The sequence below is a fragment of the Lolium rigidum genome, chromosome 2 (assembly GCF_022539505.1).
Source record: "Lolium rigidum isolate FL_2022 chromosome 2, APGP_CSIRO_Lrig_0.1, whole genome shotgun sequence".
In the NCBI taxonomy this organism is placed as follows: domain Eukaryota; kingdom Viridiplantae; phylum Streptophyta; class Magnoliopsida; order Poales; family Poaceae; genus Lolium; species Lolium rigidum.
In genome coordinates, this window is record NC_061509.1 from 179,246,183 (window position 1) to 179,268,215 (window position 22,033).

Below are 22,033 nucleotides of genomic sequence, written 5' to 3' on the forward strand. Positions count from 1 at the left end.
CCAACGGAAGAGTGAAGAGGCCGGAGGGGAGGAGAGGAGACGGCGATGTGAAGGGCATACCGGTGGAGCGGAGGCGGAGGCGACGACGGGGGAAAGTGCGGTAGGGTTTCGGGGGAAAGTCGGAGCCCTTCTCTCCGGCGGCGGCGCGCGAGAGAAATGGGATTTCCTTTGGCACGAGACGGCCGTCCTGAGCCGTCTGTCGCTCAACGTACGGTCGAGATCGCGTGAGGGCCAACTGACACGTGGGCCCAAACCCTACCGCGGCACAGCTCTACTGCACTGCAGCTCCAAGAGGCCCAAATCGCGAACCATTTCGCTTCGCCGCTTAAACCCTAAACCCAAGCCCAAACCCAGAGCTGAAGCCAAACCCCTCTCTCCTCCTCGCCGCGCGCCACCATGTCGATGGCGGTGGCCTCGCTCCGCTTCCTCGCGCGCCGCCGGCACCACCTCCGGCTCACCGGGGTCCCCGGCGCGCGCGCCGCATTCCTCTCCGACGCGGCCGAGGACCTCCCGCGGGCGGGCCCGCCGCCGCCGCCGGGGCGGAAGGTGCTGGAGAGCTTCCGCGAGGAGTTCGAGATCGGGGGCCGCCTCATTGCCTTCGAGACCGGCAAGGTGGCGCGCTTCGCCAACGGCTCCGTCGTCATCTCCATGGAGGACACCAACGTCCTCGCCACCGTCGCCGCCGCCAAGTCCTCCGACCCTGTCCGGGACTTCCTCCCTCTAACAGTAAGACCATTCCCTGTCCTGGTTTGTTGTTATTAGGTGTATTTGAGAGGCTGTTAAATTCTACAGGAGACCGCCAAACTCATTAACCCCTCCAGCATTTTTGCTGATTTGGTTCACAAGGGCTTTTTGGTTCCAGTACCATTGGTCATTATGCTGTTCATTTGTGCCAATGACCAATTTGGTATTTCAGTAAGAGATTATTCAGATTAACCCTGATATCATGCTTGATTTTGTCTGCTGGTAAGAAAGCATCATCATATTAACCTGTACTAAATTTTGATAGAGCAACACCACAGGTCCTTACACTTCTCCGGTACAGTGAATTATTCTACAGTTCTCGAGTTTAGCATACTTGATCGCCCTGGACTAGTTAAAAGACCCATTGTTTACTCTACTTTTTATCTTGCAAATGTAAGTTATTAGGGATTTGCTAAACCCAGAAGGAAGAACTGAATATGTCTGTCTTCACATTTTTCGACGCTACACTATACATCTGCTGTGTGCACCTTTTTAGGACCATTTCGGTGCTTCTTTCCCCTGATGAACATCTTGGTTATCGTTTTTGGCTGTAGGTTGATTACCAAGAAAAGCAGTTCGCTCAAGGTGTTATTCCCACAACATATATGCGCAGGGAAGGTGCCCCTAAGGAAAGGGAACTTCTGTGTGGGCGCATAATCGATAGACCAATACGCCCATTGTTTCCTCGTGGCTTTTACCATGATGTCCAGGTGATCTTTCTATCTTAATATTCTACTCTTCAAATTCACAAAGTTTGCACAAGGATTATCACTCACTGGTGGAGTTGCGTTCTGCTTTTCTAGATCACGGTAAATGTTCTTTCATCAGACGGAAAGCAGGACCCCGATGTTATGGCTGCAAATGCATCTTCAGCTGCACTTATGCTATCTGATGTACCTTGGAATGGGCCAATTGGAGTAATACGTGTTGGCAGAATTGATGGGAATTTTGTGTTGAACCCAACAGTGGACGAGGTAAGTACTACCACATGTAATAATGTGATATATCCTCCACCATGCATGAATAGTATCATACAGTATATCCCAGGAACATTTGTTTGCTCACGTTGCTCATTCCATTTGTGTAATTTGTACCATAACTAACTACGTCAGTTATAGAATTCTATGAATTCCTCCAGTTTACTCATTTTTTTGTATACTTCACCTGTTACCTGCAGTTAGGGTTGAGTGATCTCAACCTAGTTTATGCATGTTCACGGGATAAAACATTAATGATCGATGTACAAGCTCGTGAGATAACTGAAAGGGATCTTCAGGCAGGAATGAAGCTTGCACACTCTGAGGTATTATTCCTTTTTAATTTATGTTTGATACATTGTAATTGTGTTCTCATGCACTTGATTATGATTATCAGGCAGTTAAGTGTATCGACCCTCAAATTAGATTGGCTAAGCGAGCTGGCAAAGAGAAAAAGGAATACAAGCTTTCGATGATTTCAGATGAATCCTACGAGAAAATAAGAACATTATCAGAGGCACCAATTGAGGAAGTCTTCACAGATAAAACCTATGGCAAGGTGTGTAATGTATTCGATTTTGATCGATGCTCTTCCTTTCTAGTTATTGCCTTATTGGAGTCGAATTTGGAAATTTCTGGTTCTGACTCTTGTAAAGACTTCTGCCCCCACTCTAAATATAAGTTGCCCTGGGATCTGTGTGGTGATTTCTCTTGAATATTGCTTTCTCTCCTTTCTGCTAGTATGTTATGATAAACTATGCTCAGGGTTTGCTTTTTAAACCATGAAGAGTCAAAGTCAAACATCTACATTTCTTTTTGAATCACTATTGAAGCAACATCTCCTGTTCTTTTTTTTTCCGCTTAGATGTTTTCATTTGTTGCAGTTTGAGCGTGGAGAAGCCTTGCAGAACATCACAGAATCTGTAAAAGCAAAGCTTGAAGAAGAATGTGACGAGGAAAGCTTGAAGTTTCTTCCGAAGGCAGTTGACACTGTGAGAAAGCAGGTAGAGCACATCGATCTCATTTGACACACTGAAACTCAGAACACTATGGAACATGTTTAATGCAAGAACATATATGTAACAGAAATATCAGAGCACATTGCTCTCTTAATAGTGAATCCTCGACATTTGGAAAAGTTGTAGCTTATGTGTCCCAAATGCATTAGCAATTGGACCAGAACCCTGTTTTCTTCCATGTGCATGAATAAATGAAAGCTCCGGTCCCCATGCATTCTCCTGACCTGTTCTCTTTATCTTCTAATATGTCTGAATTCAAGATAATTTATAGATTCCAGTAGTACATGAAAATCTCTGAGAACCTAGGTAAACTATACTGAGGTATTGGGCTGCTAACTTCTAAAATGAGATGAAAATTCCAAGACCTATAGCTGCCATCTACCCTTGGCATAACCTGATAACACTTCATTCAGTGCTATTTTATTGTAGAATCACTTATATTATTTCAGTTCATAATGAGTTGTGCCCTGCAGGTCATACGCAATAGAATAATTAAGGAAGGTCTTAGAGTCGATGGTAGGCAACTTAATGAGGTGCGGCCATTGTTCTGCGAATCCAGCACATATCCAATATTGCATGGTTCTGCACTGTTTTCACGTGGAGATACTCAGGTTCTCTCTCTCTCTCTCTCTCTCTCTCTCTCTCTCTCTCTCTCTCTCTCAACACACACACATGCCCGCACACGCCTGCGCACGCGTGTCAAACATGCGAACATGCATACTCAGTTACACTGCACAGCCCACTGCAAATGGTTACTGCTTATATGGAATGAAGTTTTAACATATACACAATATGAAGTAACCTGATCCTCTCTTATAGGTTTTATGTACAGTTACCCTTGGTGCTCCTGGTGATGCTCAGCGATTGGATTCAATTGTTGGCCCTCCAACAAAGCGTTTCATGCTTCATTACAGCTTTCCACCATTTTCGATAAATGAAGTTGCCAAACGTGGGGGTTTGAATCGCCGTGAAGTTGGCCATGGTACATATTTTTCCTTGTACGTGCAGAGCTGCAGATTATAGAATTTGCTTATCCTGCAGTCTAAGCTGAAGAGATATGTGCAATACCATGTTTTAGTTTGTATCAGATATGATTAGGTTAGATTACAGAGCTTAGGGAACTTGGCAAACTGTGATTAAAGCGTAGCCTTATTGTTTGCTGCAATATTTAGGTTCCTTATCCCTGATTGTGTTTTCCTTGTTTCTTCTTCATTCAACTTGATTAATTTCAGTCTTAGTTTACAGTGAAATTGTGATGAGGCAAAATAAATACTCCCTCCGGTTCATATTAATTGACTCTAATATGGATGTATCTAGACATATTTTAGTTCTAGATACATCTATATTGAAGTCAATTAATATGAATTGGAGGGAGTACCACCGATTCAGCTACGTGTTTTGTACACTGTGCAGGCACTCTTGCCGAGAAAGCCTTACTTGCTGTGCTTCCTCCGGAAGATGACTTCCCATATACTGTTCGGATAAATTCAGAAGTCATGGCCTCTGATGGTTCAACATCAATGGCATCAGTATGTGGAGGTACACATCTTTATTTCTAGTGCTACTATTATACTCCCTCCTTCCATACATAGATATCTCAGTTTTGTCTAAATTTGGATGTATATCTATACACTAAGGGCTCTTTTGATTCATAGGAATAGTGTAGGAATTGTATAGGATTTAGATCCTATGAGATATTTTCCTACGCTAGTTGTTTGATCCATATGAATATATCCTATAGGAAATAATCATATGGGCCTGTAGTGCAAATTCTATGGGGAAAAACATGAGGTCATGCCTCATGAAAATTTCCTTTGACACAATCAAAGAGAGCTCATCTTCCTATAGGATTCAACTAGGCATGACATAGCAATCCTATGTTTTTCCTATCCCTATGATTTTCCTATCCTATGAATCAAAGGAGCCCTAAATATTGTCTACATACATCCAATTTTTGACAAATCTAAGACATCTATTTATGAGGCAGTACTTATAAAGGAACTCTGCTCTTTTATTTATGGCTTAGAGCCTTGCAGATGGTGTTTTATTTGAACTAAATTTCGTTTATCTGCATGTCAATGTTCTGCAGCTTTTAGCTGGTCGATCTTCACCAGTAGTTTGACAGTAGAATGTCATTCACTTGCAAAAGCCTTAGTTTGCAAGAACATGTCCTGCACTTCCATGTAAAATGGATCAAGGGTCTATACTTTGGTCTGTAACAAACCCAACCCAAGCCATTCACAGTTGCCTTTCAATCAAGGGGAGTTGGTGAATCAGGGATGGGTCCCCCTCCCTCCCCTCCTTCCTCTCTATAGAAACCCAAGTACAAAGCCTGCACAACCAGTCCGGTTAGCAAGCAAGTGCTGACATGAGCCTGGCCTGGCAGCTCGGCATACTGGTGATTCTGAAGTAGAGAGACACTGCAAGGCAGCAGGTGCGCACGCTGCAGTCGCCGGGCGTGTTAGTGACCATGGCAACAAGGACAGGCGTGGGTGCCTCCATGTGGTCAGAGGAAACGGGTGGCGCGGAACAACATCAGCATGTTATACAACTGGTAACTTAATGGAGGGTATTGCAACACATTGGATGCATCTCAGGTGTCTGGTAGAGCGTGTGCATGGTGTGATTTTCATATAGGTGTGTTGGAACTTGGAAGGAGTTAGATTGAAGGGACATTTCTTGAGCAAAATGAACTTCACGAATTTGGAAAGGAACAGGAAGAAACAGTCTTAAGTTAAATTCGATGAATTTGTAAGAATATAAGTTGCCGCGGTCTGTGGCAACGCAAGGGCTGCATGGCATATGTTAACATTTCCAAGAGACCTCAAAATAACTTGTATATTATATGTATTAAGTTCAATAGTTTTCTAGGTTCCTATTAATCTCGATAAAAAATGTCTTTCAAGCGTCGTTGTTATGTCCTTGAACTGCTCACAAGTAATTACTATTTTGTGGACTTCTACTTTTCACGTGTTTCTAAATGGTGACTGACAGGAAGCATGGCTTTAATGGACGCTGGGATACCTGTAAGGGAACATGTTGCTGGTGTTTCAGTTGGTCTCGTCAGTGAATCCGACCCAGCGACTGGAGATATTTCGAACTACCGTATATTAACAGATATTTTAGTAAGTCTTCTCTTCATTTCTGTTGTCAAATCAGGAGAGAACCATTTTGTATTTTTTTATGTAATTGACTAATAGTACGTTGCTTCCGAAAAATACCCATGCTTAATAAACATCTTATTTGGTGTTTTCAGGGTCTTGAAGATCACCTGGGTGACATGGATTTCAAAATTGCAGGAACAAGGAGAGGTATTACTGCTATTCAGCTGGATATAAAACCTGCTGGAATACCATTGGACATAGTATGTGAAAGTTTGGAGCCTGCACGAAAGGCTCGTAATCAAATCCTTGACCGCATGGACCAGGAAATCAGTTCTGCTCGTGCTATCAATGATGGAAGTGGTCCTCGATTAGGTTTGTTGATGTTTTGTCGCTGCTCCATTTTTAGGTTTGGTTATTTTGATTTGTTAATTGTTAATGTTACAATCGTGCCTCCACTTGCAGCCACACTGAGCTTCAGCAGTGATTCTCTTAGGAAGTTGCTTTTCCACAGGAAAAAGATTGAGAAAGACACAGGTGTGAAGTTAATATTTTACCTGATTCTTATTCATGTCATATCTTAAGTTCTCTATAAGAAGTGGTTCATGCCATTTGACAAGAGGGGTAAATGTAATTGTTTGTGAAAATGTTGCAGTTGTCTGCTGTGCCATAAGTCTGCCGATGATAGACACATGCGTTTCAGTTATCGACAAGTGCATTTTGGAACCTAATTGCAACTTTTTTCATTTCCAAAAAACTTAATTGATATTTGTTCTCAAGGCAACACTATACCATTATCAGTTCTGCCTAGATGAAATAAAGACAACCTTAGAGACCACAAGATTGATCCAGCTTATAACATTGAGTGATTGGAGGGTATGCTATAAGATTTGAGTTTTATCTTTTCTTTGTTGCAGAACTTGGACTGATAATTGTAAAATACTGATTCTATTATTGCATTTGATAATAGGGAAATATGTTGCTACCCCCATGGGCTACATCACCCATAGATCCAATGTGAATTCATGCTTCAGTGTAGCGCAGCCTCATTTCATATATTTCCTACTTTGCTGCGCCAATACAACCTATCTCCAAAACATCGCCAATACAACCTGGATTCGATTATCGCCTAATTGTTGATTCATTTTTCAATGCCTATCTCTAAGATGCATAGAAGGATTACTGCAAGATAAATATGAAATGATTCATAGTGGGTGGGTGGGGGGCAGTAAGTTAAGGACAACTCTATCTTTCCTGCTAGGAGATGTTCCTATTTGTTTCCTTTTAGCTGTCACTCTGTGTGGTGTCCAGACCTGCATATCAGTGTGATACCTGAATGTCATAAATTAAACTCCCCTTCAGGATTAACATAATTTCTAAGATACTACCTCCGTCCTATAATAAGTGTCTTAGTTTTGGATGTATCTAGATGCATTTTAGTTGTAGATACATCTGTATCTAGAAAAAGTGGGACACTTATTTTTGGACGGAGGGAGTACTGAATATGGAAATAATTTTTCACCATTCTGTTAGGCAACTTGTATACTCCAGTCCATGTATATACTTCATTTCATTATGCACTCTGTATTTTTCAAGTTTTTAGGCAGCTAAGTTTGTCCCTTTTCCATTTTCTTAAGGTGCGCGTGTATCTGTTAGTGACGGTACAGTCACTATTGTTGCTAAAACTCAGCCAATTATGGATAAGGCTCTTGAGAAGGTATGTATCAACATGGCACCTCCTGCTTGTATCCTTGTGTTGCTATAAGACAAGTGTTTGGGAGGAAGAATCGTTACATGAGAAAGTCTAACCTGTTCTATATGTTCGCAGGTTGAATTTCTTGTGGGCCGTGAAATTGAAGTTGGCAGGACATACAAAGGAATTGTTTCCTCAATAAAGGAGTATGGCGCTTTTGTGGAATTCAATGGTGGGCAGCAAGGTCTTCTTCACATTTCTGAGCTGTCACATGAACCGGTATTTCTCTTCAATTTCTGCTTCACATTTCAAGTTATCTCATGGATCAGTATTTATTTATCCTGAAATTACGTAGCATCAAGTACTCAAGTGGAGAACGTTTCCGCACGTAGTTTTAATTTGATAGAGGCCAAGAGGGTATTTGGTTTGAGAACCGGGTTGGTGTAGGATCATCCGATCCTAACTCCAAGCCCAACCTTCTTGCTTTGTTTGAAAAACAGATTGGGTTGGTGCACCACCAATCCTAGTTTAGACTACTTGCTTTTGTTTATTAAGATAGGCCTCTTTGCTCTTTCCTCTGTAGCCCTTCCCTGTCTCCTCTTGCTGTATATTCCTCTCTTGCACAGTTGCACTGTGAGGTCATCCCCTGAAGTTTTCCACTAAAAAAATCACCGGGCATGTCTATAATTACAGTATGAGCAATGATATCACGCCATAAAAAAATGATGAAATGTCAATGACCCTTGATGTACTAGCCTGACACCACCTATCGTCCACAACAACAAAAGTTTACTGTATTTATAACTGCTCTATCGTATTCTAAATACTGGCAAAGCAGCTTTTAATAGTTCTAACTATTATATTCGGCCATTTTTGTTTTATTTCGTTCCTTCAGGTTTCAAAAGTTTCAGACATTGTTTCTGTTGGCCAAGTGCTCTCATTGACGTGCATTGGTCAGGACGTGAGGGGTAATATTAAACTTTCACTGAAAGCAACCCTACCCCATAGGCATAAAAAGGAGTTAGCAAGTCAGGATACTGCTCCTTTGGCAAATCAAGACATTGTTGGTTGGGCAGCTGTGGAAAACATGGCGAGCAAGGATTTTGATGTTGAGCAATCGAGTAGCAAAGATGAAGACAGCACAAGTGAGGAGACGCCTGCATTTTCTACTCCTGCAGTCATAATTCGCAGTGCTGCTGACTGTGATGCTCAAGATGTTGCAGATGCTCCTACTAAGAAACAATTGAAGGCTGCAAGTTCAAAGGCTGCAAAGTCATCTCCTAGAGTATATAAAGCAGCCAAAGAACGGCAGGAGGCAAAGCCAGCTTCCCCTAAGAAAGCATCAAGTACATCAACCGCCAAGAAAAATAAGAAAGTGAAGGCTGATGATTCTGGAAGTAATGGGCTCGATGCCATTCCAGAACAAGACATAAGCAACACCCTGAAGTGTTCGACTTCCACAAACTTCAGATCAGGTTCTATGAAGCTGGGCGACGTAGTTACAGTAAAGGTCTACCAGATACGGGCCTATGGATTAGTACTTGAGCTGAGTGATGGAGTTCGTGGAATGCATAAATTTGTGGTAATTTCATACCCAACTCCCCGATTTTCTCTTTTAGTTCATGCTTCCATTATTTCATGCATTGTTCAATTTTGTAACCCTTGTTTGTGGTAGTTATCATTTGCTCTTTGGTACTGAAGTTTGGGTCAATGTTTTGCAGGATAATGGCCGAAAAGATTTTGAGGTCGGAGAGGAAGTGCTTGCAAAATGCTCAAGCTTCAATGCCAAGGGTGTCCCAGTCTTCTCATTGCTAGATTAGTACCATTTTGATGCGGCTAATTTACTCTTCATTATTAGAGGTCTATAGAGGTAAGACACTTGTAAATGCGTAGCAGTTAATCGACCAACTTGATGAACATGAAAGAAGCACAACAGCGCCAATTTTCCCCAAGTTTTGTGCTTTTGCAGCTGCTGCGAACATTTTGCGCCTGCATTTCCCCCCTTTTTGCAATGCAAGGAGGGGGAAAGTTTCATCCTGTGATTCGGCTGAAACGTAAGAGCACTTGCAACGTGGATAGCCACAATGTTGCCTACTTGTTGTTTATTAAAATAATCGTGATGTTAAATGTCCTTTTATGTAGCATTTGATAGTGTTCATAATGAATCACTCAAGACAGGATGGCTAGAGATGCCTACTTGTTGTTTACTGATCGGCAGATGGCTAATTGGCGCTCGTACTTTTGAACATTTGATAGTGTTCATAATGAATCAAGGTTTAGCTCCAAATCGGTGAGGCAGTAGACAAAATGGTTCATCGTTAGAGCATCTCTAGCAGACACCCCAAATACCGAATATGCTGTTATGCGGAACGTTTGGGCTACGCGACGATGGTTTTCTGTCCGCAAACAAAAATCGGAAACACAGGGTTTATGCAAATTATCAGATAATTTTCAAATGTAGCAACATAATCATGCAAATAGATTGTTCAATGTACTCAATTATACATGAAACACGGCATCAAAAGAAAATCAAACATCGCATCAAAAAGAATGATCAAGCATCACCGTTGGTTGCTGGGGCATCGACATGGCCGTCACCACTCGCCGTAGCATCATCACCTTAGGCATTCATGGCAGCGTGTGCAACTTCCCTCTTTCGCGTCAAGATCTCCTTTTCGCATGATTTCACCACTCAAGACAGGACTCATTCATCTCAGCCGGGTTCATTATTATAGTTTCATTCTTTGCCGCGATGGACTCCATCATGGCCCGGTTCTCTTCAGCGTGCCCTCTCTTCTCCTCGATGTCAGTCTTGCGCTTTGCATCCTCCCGGAGCATGCTCCATTTTGCCTCCTTCTCCTTGTTCTTCGTCTCCATCATCTCCCCCTTTGTCTCCAAAGTTTTCATCACCAATTTATTTTTTTGGATTTGACCATAACATCGATCTTGAGAGACATTGCGGCCTCTTCTTATTTCTTGATCTTGTCCTTGGCCATCTTTGTTCCATCAGGTCTCTTCTTGCTCTCTAGCACATCATCCTCTTCCACATCTTCCAACTCGACAAGCTTATGCCTCAGTGGTGACCCTTCTTGCTCCCTCAACTTCCATTTCGGATTGTGCTCAAGAAGGGAATAGCAATGACGGAATGTAAATTCCTTGCCCTTCAACCCGAGCATTTTCTTATACCTTTTTTTTGCGCGATAGCATCCCAATCACCGGCGTTGGTGCCACTCGGTGTTGAGTCCCTTACGCCCTCAATGTAACCGACCTACCGGCTGCACGCCGTCTTGATGCTAGCCCATCGGCCTTGGAGTGAACGGTAGGAGCGAGTTGGAATATAGAAGAGAGAGGTGGCATCAATTGGAAGAACTTGTCCTCGATGCGTTGCCAATACCTCTTGTCGGTTTGATCGCTGCCGGTCACGACATCCATCGAAACCGCCTCCCAAGCCCTGGTCATGATCACGTCCTCAAATACGGTGTAGTTGCCGGACCGGACCGCTCTCCCTTCGCCTTGGCCACCTCCCCATGAAACGCCCCTCTTCTATCTCTTTCAAGTCATCTTCCTCATCGCTGCTGGCGTCTTCTTCTTCCCCAAACTCATCACGCTCGAGTCCCTCCTCCAAGCCGTTGTTGTAGTCGCCGTAATCCGCGAGCGGCGGCGAATCAATGTTGACGGACGCCTCGTTGACGACTCCGGCGCAACATCAACAACGGGACTTTCGTCAACCACCTTGTGCGCAATGGCCGATGCCGACGGCGCCTTCGCCATCGTCGCCGTCAAAGCTGTCAACGACGCCATCTTGGCGGCGGCTGGCTTCTTCGCAGCGGGTTTCTTCGGCGCCGGATTCTTCTGCGCCGACGGCTTGTTGGCTGGCCGCTTCACCCGCTTGGTCGGAGCGGGAGGGGCAGTAGCAGTGGGAGGTCGGCGACGACGTGATGCCCTAGCCGCTTCCGTTTGCTATTGGAGAGGACATCTTGCTGCAGGGCGTCGACCACGAGCCCCTCGGTGGCGGCTGCTGCAGCGACGCTAGATCCGACTGCGGTGGGTGGAATCGATCCGTGCGGCGCGGCTTGGTCCGCGAGCAGCAGCGGGTTGACGGCTTCCGTCTCGGTGCGAGCGCGCCGGTGCGGAGGCCGGAGAAGGGCGGAGGCAGCGGAATCGGGGGCGGTGGGGCTGAAGTGGGAAAGGGAGGAGCTGAATGTTTCTTCACGCCAACGCGGGGGAGTTTATGGGGTTCCCGTTCGCACAACCTCGCCAACCCGGAAACTTGGAGTTTTCTGCGGCGCGAAACTAGATGGCCTGGATTTTTTTTGGTATGGTGTCCGATGCGGTGTCTGAACGGGCCTTTTAACCGCCCAAAACTGATACGGTGTGTGCTAGACATGCTCTTAATCACGAGGCCATGAATATACTAGTACTGTATAGTATATAAAGCTCTTAATCCACAAGGCTCAAGACCTGTTACGCAGAACGGGAAAACATCAAACTTGGAACGTACGGAACACTAGCGGGTACTCATAGCTTGACTGAACTATTAAGGGCCCTCCCGGTCCATGGCGAGGATGGTGCTGAGGTTCATGGGGTGCATGTACTCGGTGGATCCATGCATAAACTGTCCGACGATGATGCGGTTGGCCCGCTCCGTGGGGTGGAAGGCGTCCCAGAACGCGTACGCCTCCCTGTCCGCGCACACGTTGGACGCTGGCGTGCACAGCCCGATCCCGTTATACGGCCCCTGCCCGCAGCATGCCACCTTCACGTTCGTGAACCCTGCAAGCACAGACAACACTTGCCGATTAGGCTTATAATACAAAAAGGCACAGATCAATCTCCTGCGCGTTCTCGGAAAAAAATTACCGTAGCTCTGCGGGTTTGCCAGGTAGTCGAAGTTGGCGCGGTAGGTGTTGGCGGCGACGAAGACGTCGGCGCCGATGTCGCGGTTGAGGCCGCGCACCGCCTCCGCCAGCTGCGGGTTGAAGAGGTCGACGGCGCGGTTCAGCTCCGACGCGCACTCGCCGTCGCCGCTGTGCTGCGCCAGCTCCGCCGGCACGCACCCCAGCGGCCCCGTCCCCGTCACGATCACGCGCCGGGCACCCAGCTCGTACAGCCTCTGCATACATACATGCACCATGTCAGGCCACACTTGGAGCGGAAGGCGAGTGAATTCTAGAGGTGTCGTCGTTGCGCTGCTGCAGTGCACATGCATCGTGCATTCATGCTGCAGCGCGACACCAGTGAATTCTGCAACTAACTATCGGTCGCCATGTGTATAGGGCTGTCTTTACCCTGCACGTACGCTACCGTTGCTGGCTCCATTTATGCTTGTCTTTACAGATTGGGGGGAAAAAGTGTGCGTGAAGACGCGACAGGTCTCACGCCGCAAGGTGGGGGCTCACCAAATTGATTTGATTGGCTTGCATTGCGCTGGTAGATCCCGATCGTGAATTGCTATGTTTTTTTCATGTGCTCCAAGTTAATTCATGGCCACAAGTAGTTGGATCTTGGAATTGTAGTGGCTAGTGACTGCAGTGACATCCATTTGATGTAGAGATCTACCTTCTTCCGTGCTTCAGTTTGGCTCAATTTCACCGCAATCTACTCCCACCATGCTAAATTACTTTCCATATAAACTTTGGAAGTGGCTAATTCTTGGTTAAGCTAGAACTAACTTAATTCTCGGTCACCCTATTTCATGTGCAATTTATGTGTAACTGAGAAAAAATGATTTGAAATTGCATGCACACGTTTAATTGCATACCCATTTATAATTCGAGAAAATTTGCTACATGACACCGTTATTTTCCGGCGCCGATGTGCACAAATCTCGACACAGATCTTGTGGTTTTGAAGTTGACCTAGGACTGACCTAATTATCAATTAACCTAGAACTAGCAAAATGGTTAATTTTTAGTCAAAGTTAATTTTTTATAAGTTTGACCAAATGTATACGAAAAAGCATTAACATATACAATATCAAACTTATATTAGAAGAACCGCCATGAAATATATTTTTATATTATATGCAATTAGATATTTCAAGGATTAGTATGTTTGCCTTCATATATGGTCAAACTCTCCAAAAAAATAAATATGAAACACATTTTGAGATGGAGGGAGTAGTATTACATTGTGCACAAATAGAAACAAGATCTGTCAGTCTGCCGCTCTCTTCTTCAGATGTGTTATGGCTTCGTGACAGTTGACACTTCCATTTTTTCCTTCTGTCTTGGTGCTACTAATGGGCATGTCAGTGTGCAATCTTTTTTAAAGAAATGTTTGCAGTTTGCAGCAGAAACCTATCACTTGAACGCACTTTCTGGTTCTTAATTACTAGTGGCCATGTCAGTGGCTAGTGCATTATTGTGAACAAGTCGGGAAGAACTTCAGCAGTAAAGTGAGAGGCAGCGAAGGGATTGGTAGCTTACCGCGAGTATCTTCCTGTACTCGGAGACGATGAACCGGACGTAGTCCGGGAGCGCGTACTGGCGAGAGCGCATGGACATGGGCACCAGGTAGTAGTTGTTCACGAAGTCGTTGCCTCCCAGCGTGATGAGCACAAGAGCCCCGCTCACGATCCTCGTCGCCTGCTCCTCGCCGACGAATGCCCTCAGCTTGCGCTGGTACTCCCCGAAGTAGCGCAGCTGATCCCCGATCCTGATGATGTTCACCTGCTCGACCGATCGACCATGCATCAGTAATGTCTGGCAGAGAAATGCATGACAAGTGCTGACAATTATATCGATCTCTCGTACAAACTGCACGCCCGTGTCGTTGAGGATCCCGACGCCGGCCGACGCGAAGTTGGCGCCGACGAGCAGCTTCACCCCTCGGAGCTCGGGGCTCAGGTACGGCAGCGCAGGCTCTGCCCCGAGGTGCTCACCTGAAGCAACGAAAGTGACGGCGTCAGTAATTCGATAACCCCACTCCTCCCCAAATCAGCAGCATATATTGTGAAATATGCATGCATGGGCGCATGTCGAAAGAAAGCATAATTGTGCATTACTGATGATGTCAGGGATGTTGAGCCCGTTGGAGAAGCGGCCCGTGGCGCGGTGCGACGGGTAGTCGATGCCGTAGGGCGGTGCGTCGGCGCGCGCCGTGGTCAGGAGGTAGTTGTTGTTGCCGTTGTCCACGAGGGAGTCGCCGAAGACGAAGAAGGCCCGCGGCGCCGCGGACGCCGCGGGGGCATGCGCCGCCACGGCGAGGAGGGACACGAGGAGAGGAACCAGAGCCGCGTCCATCTGCTCGAGCAGACGCTCTAGGCTTGAAAGATGACAGGTGGCTACGTACGTACGCAAGCACTGGTGGTAGACTAGAGAGAGGTGGTGAGCGAGCGTGTGATTTATACAGGGCCGGCTAGTCGATTTATCTGGCACGGCCAGCTACCTGCATTGAACCAAGTTGAAATGGCAGGACACGCTCGCAAATGCGAGGTGGTTGGCTGATGGATGGGGAGGTACACCTCGGGAGAGGCTCGCAAGCAGTGTGTGACCGCCTGCAGCTAGCGCAGGTCGGAGAAGCTTTTTGTTCGGAAAGGAAGGGAGTCGATCTGCACTCGCTGGAGATATGCTTTGCTTCACGGCCGTCATGCTTGCTGTTTGGAGGGAAGAGGATTTTCTAAACATAAAGCCTTTTTTTACGATTAAACATGAAGCCTTACCTTAGCTTTAAATTAATAAAGCCACAAAATCTGTACACACAGAGTTTTTCACAGTATACACGGCTAATATGACACACAGCGAAAAAAGCGAACTGAGGATAAAAAAGAAAGTTTGGCTTGAGACTCCGGGGACATCGTATTCCAGAATGTTGTCAGCCTGCCACCAAGAGGAGCGTAGGAGACATCATCAACTGCTTCGCTTCTAGATGAACGTATGGAGAGACCAGCTCGCGGTCTCTGATTCCGAAAAGGGACCACATCCCTCTCACCTAGGATCGAAGGGCGCTGCACTGGCGGCATGCAGAGAGGTTCCCCCAACAATACTCCAGAACAGAGTCGAACCAAAGTCCATAGAAGAGACCAAGACCGGTTCCCGCGCTAGATAACTCGCCACAGGCACTGCCAACCCGTAGCATGCTGAGCGACCTCCAAACTAGGTTTGTCCCCACAAATGAAGCATCGCAAAGAGCCATCTCCAATAGACATAAGCTCGCCAATCACCCATGCAACCTCGGATGTCGTGACGCCGCCACCGCCCAATCAAGGGTTAGGGTTTTCACCTAGGGCAGAGGGTGGGTGGGGGGGGGGGGAGCGGACCCAACAAAGCCTCCAAGGAGGGAACCGACAGCAGGGGTGTCGACGACATCGTGGCCACCGGTAGCCAAGGATTTCCCCCGGTCGCAAGAACCGCACATATCAGGCCGGGAGGACTAGAGTTTCACATGTAAGGAATGGAGATCCCACTAGATCTGACGCCGTGTGTCGACAGAGAACCCCGTACGTCGCCACACCGCCACCCGTACGGCCAGGGATGAGGCCCAACACTCACGTTCGCTGCTCGCTGCGAAGAAGATGACGCCGCACCACCCTATGGAGCCGCCACTCGACGTATAGATGCCCCACTGAGGGCACCATCTGCAGCACATCCACCACTAGAGGCCGCCACCGTCAAAACGCAAGATCTAGAGATCCACCCGCACCACGAAGGTGGGGAGGCCGCTGGAGTTATTGGCTTGGGGACATGCCCATCGGGAAAGGACGACACCGTCGAGCAGCATCCTCAGCCCCGGCGAGACCAACACATCAACCTTCCTCCATGTGGCCATGCTGGGAAGCTAGGGGGCATCGAAGGGCCAAATCCCCGCCACCCCCTTCATTGGCTCCGCGGCCTTCGGAAGACAATGCCTCCATAGACGACGAGGAGGTGGTGAGGGAAGGGAGGACAGGGACGACGACGGGCTACGATTCACCCTCTCAGTTGCCTGGAGGGGCTACATGAGAGGGGCGGAACATTTCCGATATAGTTTTCTTGAGATAGCTTAAAATAGTTTTCTCCATAAACAGACCGCACTGCGATGGGAAGAGAATTTCAGTTATGAGCTATGATTTAAAGCTTTAAACCCATGCTGAAAGCTGAAATTGTTCGAAGTGTGGTTGGTCCGGCAATTAGTACATGTTTAGTTTTTCTTCATGATAGTTGGTTATTTGAATTTATCCTGAATTTGTTTTGACTAATACAAGCTTTTTAGTAAATTAGAAGACAGTAGTCATTAGTGGGGGCAAACAGAGTTCCAATAGTATCTCTGTCAGAAGTGTATCTAGCTTTAAAATCCATAGTAATTCTCACCTACTTAACTATAGAAAAACTCTCATGTCTACAACGAACATCTAATCCGAAAAACTTACACCTCTTCAAGTCTATGCACACTGTTAATCCCACTTTTCATTTATTGTGCTGTCAGCAACTTTCCACGAGGAAAGTAACATACCATGTGAATTTCATAAATCTGTGGGGTAGAATTTTCAAGATGAATAAAAAGAAGCAAATACACCATTCTACGACAGATCATTGTACTACAAAACAAATCTTGGGGGTACTACAATACTTTGCACAGCAGTACAAACATGTCATGAAAAGTGAAAACATCTAATAGCTGCCACTTTGACATTCTCTGAACATAGAATGCTATCTTTCACACATCAACACTTTGTGATCAGTGAGATGTAATGATTACTTTGGATGTTTGGAGTAATAATGAAATAAACGCCATATGATTCAATTGATGCAGAGGCTAGGGCTAGTCCCCTTTTTCTAAAAAAATAGAATGCTAACTTTATGTTATAGTATTTATCTAATATGGTATCTTACAAAGATCTCATATCAAGACATGAATTCCCAACGATCCCCTTTATTTGGTTTATAACTCTGCAGAATATGAATTCCCTATTTTGTGTATTTTTCACTTTAAGAGACCTATACGAGTTAAATTGAGCTGGGATTTTTGGGAGTTATTTTTTCATCGGGAGAAGCACCATGGACCCTGGAAGCTCACCTGGAGAAGCCAGAGTCCCGAAAGAGGCCAGGTGGCGCGCCCAGTAAGGGTCGGCGCGCCACCCACCCTCTTTCGGCCGTCGATCGTCCAAATCGCGTGATCTTTTCGTCCACCGACGTATTTTGACCTAAAAAATCAGTAGATATATGGCCCCGGAGAGTTCTTGGGAGGAGAGGGCCGCAGAAGACAGAAACACGAATAGAGAGGCTACAACAGAGAATATTGGATGGGGAAACTCCACGGGAGCCGCCGCCGGAGGGATCTCCACCTTCTCCAACGTCTTCATCGTCATTACCATGATCAAGGTGGAGTAGTCCACCTCTGGACTACGGGTTTGTGGTAGTAGCTTGATCTATTTCTCTTATGTTCTTCATAGTTCTTAGTGCCATATGAGCTTCCCAACATGATTATGGCCATATTTGTCTTACCTATGTGGTGGATCCTTATTCTACGATATTGTGCTATGATCTAATCATATTATGTGCAAGATGTATTGATAGATGCATACTATGTACCCGTTCTTAAGTATTGTTTTTGATCCAATTATTATGCAAGAGCGTGCATGGGGTGATGTGTGTATTAGATGGAGTGGCATGGTTTTAGTGATTGAATAGTGACAACAAATTCATGACCTATTATGGTTTTGTCTTTTCTTTTGCTACCTCACTAGGGATAAAGTGAATGCATGTGCTATGTTCGTCACGTGACAAAAGTGATGATCTTGTTTGTTCAAGGTAGCATATTTGATATTCAAACATCATGTCAAAGTACTTATGACTATGCTCTATTAATTTTTAATACAATATTGTATGGAAGTTTTCCCTTTCTTGTTGAGTATAAGAGAGATGTGTGTTGCATCATCTCTATGTTAGGACGTGATGCCCATATGAATGTGTATCTTTTACATGTTATTATTTTTCTCTTTATATCTAATTCATGAATTGTTATTGTCCACTACAACTTAAAAGAGAGAATAGTCAAGTGAATCCATGAACTTGGATCTAGTTTTTATCATAAGAAACGCCTTTATATTGCTTTGTCTTACTTTTTATTTGCTGCCTATTTTAACCCGAATTTTTTTTACTTATCTTGTTTGCATCTAAAACCCCCAAAACAATCAACCTTTTTACTATTTTTTTTAACTTAGTTACTTTATTTTGTCTAGTTTTACTTATTTTATTACTACTCGTGTTATATTTACTTACACGAAGCATTGTGCTTGACAACCACACGGTGGGGTTGGGGACACAAGGCTTTATTTTACTTTGCAGGATATCTAGAAGAAGAGAGGGAGAGATACCTCTTTGCTCAGTTCCCCGAGAGTTTGATATAACCCTCGAGTCACCCTTGTGGGGAAAATTGCTTCCTAAACTGCACACTCTGCACTTGGAGTTCCAGCGTTATCACTCAGCCACACAGAAGTTCTGTAAAAATCCACAAAAAAATGAACGGGTTTTTTCTCACATAAAAGAACAACACAGTCTTATTTTTCTCTCTAAATATTTGTTAATTATTTTAATTAACAAACATTAACATTCAGCCCCCTTAACTATTCCGATATCCTGAAACAATTCTGGCGATTCCCAAGATAGTCCTTATGCTGTCCAAACTTTATTCGGTGTTCCGTATCCACTTAAAAACATCGAAGAGCCTTAAGCGTGTCACCCTACGGTTCGTGAATAATATGGACATGATCGAGACACCTCTCTAGGATTTGGAGATCCGTAATGACTCCCAGTTATTCAATGATGAAATTTGTGATCGCATGAACCATAAATGTCATAACTAATTCCTTTTATCTCATTATATTTTACTTGTCTGGGATCCGATCATCTGTATCAACCTAGTTCAATCCCGTTACCAGCAAATACTCTTTACTCGTTCCGTGATATGACATTCCTGTGACCTAGTCACATGCTTGTAAGCGGTGTCATCAGAACGGACAAATCCCATTCTTGATCCATGAGCGTCAACTAACATTTTCGCATGCTATACATACTTGGGTGTGTGTTCATCACATTATTCTTCTAATGACATGACCCTGTTATTAACAACATCCAATGTTCATGACCAGGAAACCTTGATCATCGGTTAATCAACGAGCTAGTTAAAATAGAGGCTTTACGAGGAACCCTTGCTTGTTTTTTAAACACACATGTATCAACGTTTCCGGTTAATACAAGGAAAGAGGGCATGTGGTGCGCCCACCCCCTTTGGGCGCGCCACTAGGGTTCTTTCCCACCTCGAGCATCCGTTTGGCCTCAATCTTTAGCGAACCGACTTCTTTCGACCTAAAAACCACTATATATATGAGCCCCAAGGTTTTGTCGAGGCTACTGATGGTGCTAATCGTAGCGTAGACTTCACACCGTTGGAGAACCCCAATATGAAGGTATGATGAGCACAACAGCAAGTTTATTCTCAGTAAGAAACCAAGGTTTAATCGACTAGTGGCAGAAAGGCGTGACTTCTGAAGGTGTTGCTAGCTGACTTGTGGCAGGGCGCACTACCGGCGTCAGCAACAACGTGGAACCTGCACACAACGCAACCAAAATACTTTGCCCCAACTTACAGTGAGGTTTTGTCAATCTCACGGTTTTGCTGAACACAAAGGATTAAATGTATCGAGTGGAAAGAGATGTTTGCAGTGGAATCAATGAGAACAGTGCTTGCAGAAAGTAAACAGAGCAGGATTGAATTTATAAGTGTAAAAGAAAGGACCGGGGTCCATAGTTCACTAGAGGTGTCTCTCCATAAAGATAAATAACATGCTGGGTGAACAAACTACACCTGGGCAATTGACAGAATAGAGACCATACATGAAAATATGATTACTATGAATTTCGTTTGGACATTACAACATAATACATAGATCGTAACCGCGTCTATGACCGAATTCCCTTTTGTAGCGATCGAGCGTTGGAGCCAACTGCGTCTATGACCGAATTCCCTTTGTAGCGATCGTATGCAGTTTTTGTCGTATTCGATCCGAGACCCCGCGCCTGCGCCCGAAAAAGATAACTGCCCTGGGGAGATTCGAACCCACAAAACCTCCTGGTTGTCACGGGCCTGCTGGCCTAACCACGCGAGCAACCAATGGTTTGTGTTAGAATTAGAAACAGATTGTTTTTGTACTATCGACTGTATATGTTATAAACATAAAAATATGAACTTTTTTTTTCCGCGAATTTCTTTTGGTGATTTTGTCATTTGTATCAGTATATTTTTGATTCCGTAAATTTATTCCAAATTTTACCTAGCAATGCAACTTTTTTTCAATTCCCTTTGTACAATTCCCTTTTAAAAATTCAGTATCATTTTTTTTTCATATTGTTGTTACTTTTGTATATAAAAATCATGTTATTTGGACTATTTTTAATTCCCTTTTTTGGGCTAGTGGTTTTTAAGAGGGAAAAAAATAACGGGTGGGAGAACTACTTGCAACTCAAATGAACTACCACTTGCAACTCAAATAAATATCACTTTCAACTTAATTAGATTTTGGGTAGGTAACTTTTCAGTTTTAGCGTTGATAAATAATGGGCGAGGGGTTGATAAATTGTGAGCTAAAATGTTTCTAAAATATTTTAAATAAAATTAACTTTTCGGGTTGATAACTCTTCACATTTGCCATTGCTAAATAACGAATAGAGGGGTTGATAAATTATGAGATAAAAATATTCCCAAAAATATTCTAAATAAAATTAGGTTTTCGGGTCGATAAGTTTTCACATTTACCTTTGATAAATAATAGGCATAACGGTTGATAAATTGTAAGCCAAAAATATTCCCAATATATTCTAAATTACATTAACTTTTCGGGTCGATAACTTTTCACATTTTAGCGTTGATGAATAACGGGCGGAGGGGTTGATAAATTTGAGAGTTAAACATGTTTTTAATATATATTATAAATGAGTTTAGATTTTCGGATTGATAACTCTTTACATTTACCATTGCTAAATAACAAACATAGGGGTTGATAAATTATGAGCTAAACATATGCTCAAAAGTATTCTAAATGAAATTAGCTTTTTGGGTTGATAACTTTTTACATTTTACCGTTGGTAAATAATAAGCACAGTGGTTGATAAATTGTGAGCTAAAAATATCCTCATAATATTCTAACTTAAATTACTTTTTCGGATCGATAATTTTTCACATTTACCGTTGATAAATAACGGGCAAAGGGGTTGATAAATTTTAAGCTAATAAAAAATTGTCAATATATATCAACATGGATGCTAGTTTCATGGTTTGCTATCTGGTTTTTTTTTAGTTTAGACCGTGTTTTCTTTTGTTATCTCAGCCGTGATTAATTTTAGTATAAATAGAGGTACGTCTACGGAGATGACACAAACAACTGATAGCTTAGTTGGTTGTACCCACTGTTTGCCCCGCCCGGGCTCGCCAGGAGGTCGTGGGTTCGACTCCTTTTCTCTGCTGTTTAATTTTGCTCCGCGTCACGTGCGTCCAGAAATGGAAACAATACAATCGCCCGGA

At 44.2% G+C, this 22,033-nt stretch overlaps 2 protein-coding genes across 2 annotated transcripts; one reads left to right on the top strand and one right to left on the bottom strand.

Annotated features, from left to right (window-relative positions):
* Positions 1 to 396: 396 nt before the first annotated feature.
* Positions 397 to 9,452, top strand: LOC124687767 (polyribonucleotide nucleotidyltransferase 2, mitochondrial-like). The gene is made up of 16 exons (XM_047221516.1): positions 397 to 726; positions 1,299 to 1,454; positions 1,548 to 1,718; positions 1,922 to 2,047; positions 2,119 to 2,280; positions 2,606 to 2,725; positions 3,214 to 3,351; positions 3,560 to 3,722; positions 4,154 to 4,279; positions 5,735 to 5,865; positions 5,997 to 6,216; positions 6,307 to 6,378; positions 7,479 to 7,558; positions 7,670 to 7,813; positions 8,430 to 9,116; positions 9,256 to 9,452. The coding sequence occupies exons 1-16, from the start codon at positions 397 to 399 to the stop codon at positions 9,352 to 9,354; spliced, it is 2,925 nt and encodes a 974-aa protein (XP_047077472.1). The 3' UTR covers positions 9,355 to 9,452.
* Positions 9,453 to 12,071: 2,619 nt separating this feature from the next.
* LOC124690332 (GDSL esterase/lipase LTL1-like) lies at positions 12,072 to 14,778 on the bottom strand. Its single transcript, XM_047223726.1, has 5 exons — positions 14,541 to 14,778; positions 14,290 to 14,417; positions 13,963 to 14,205; positions 12,395 to 12,647; positions 12,072 to 12,307 (listed from the first exon to the last, which is right to left on the bottom strand). Exons 1-5 carry the CDS (start codon positions 14,776 to 14,778, stop codon positions 12,072 to 12,074), a joined length of 1,098 nt encoding a protein of 365 aa, XP_047079682.1.
* Positions 14,779 to 22,033: the final 7,255 nt, after the last annotated feature.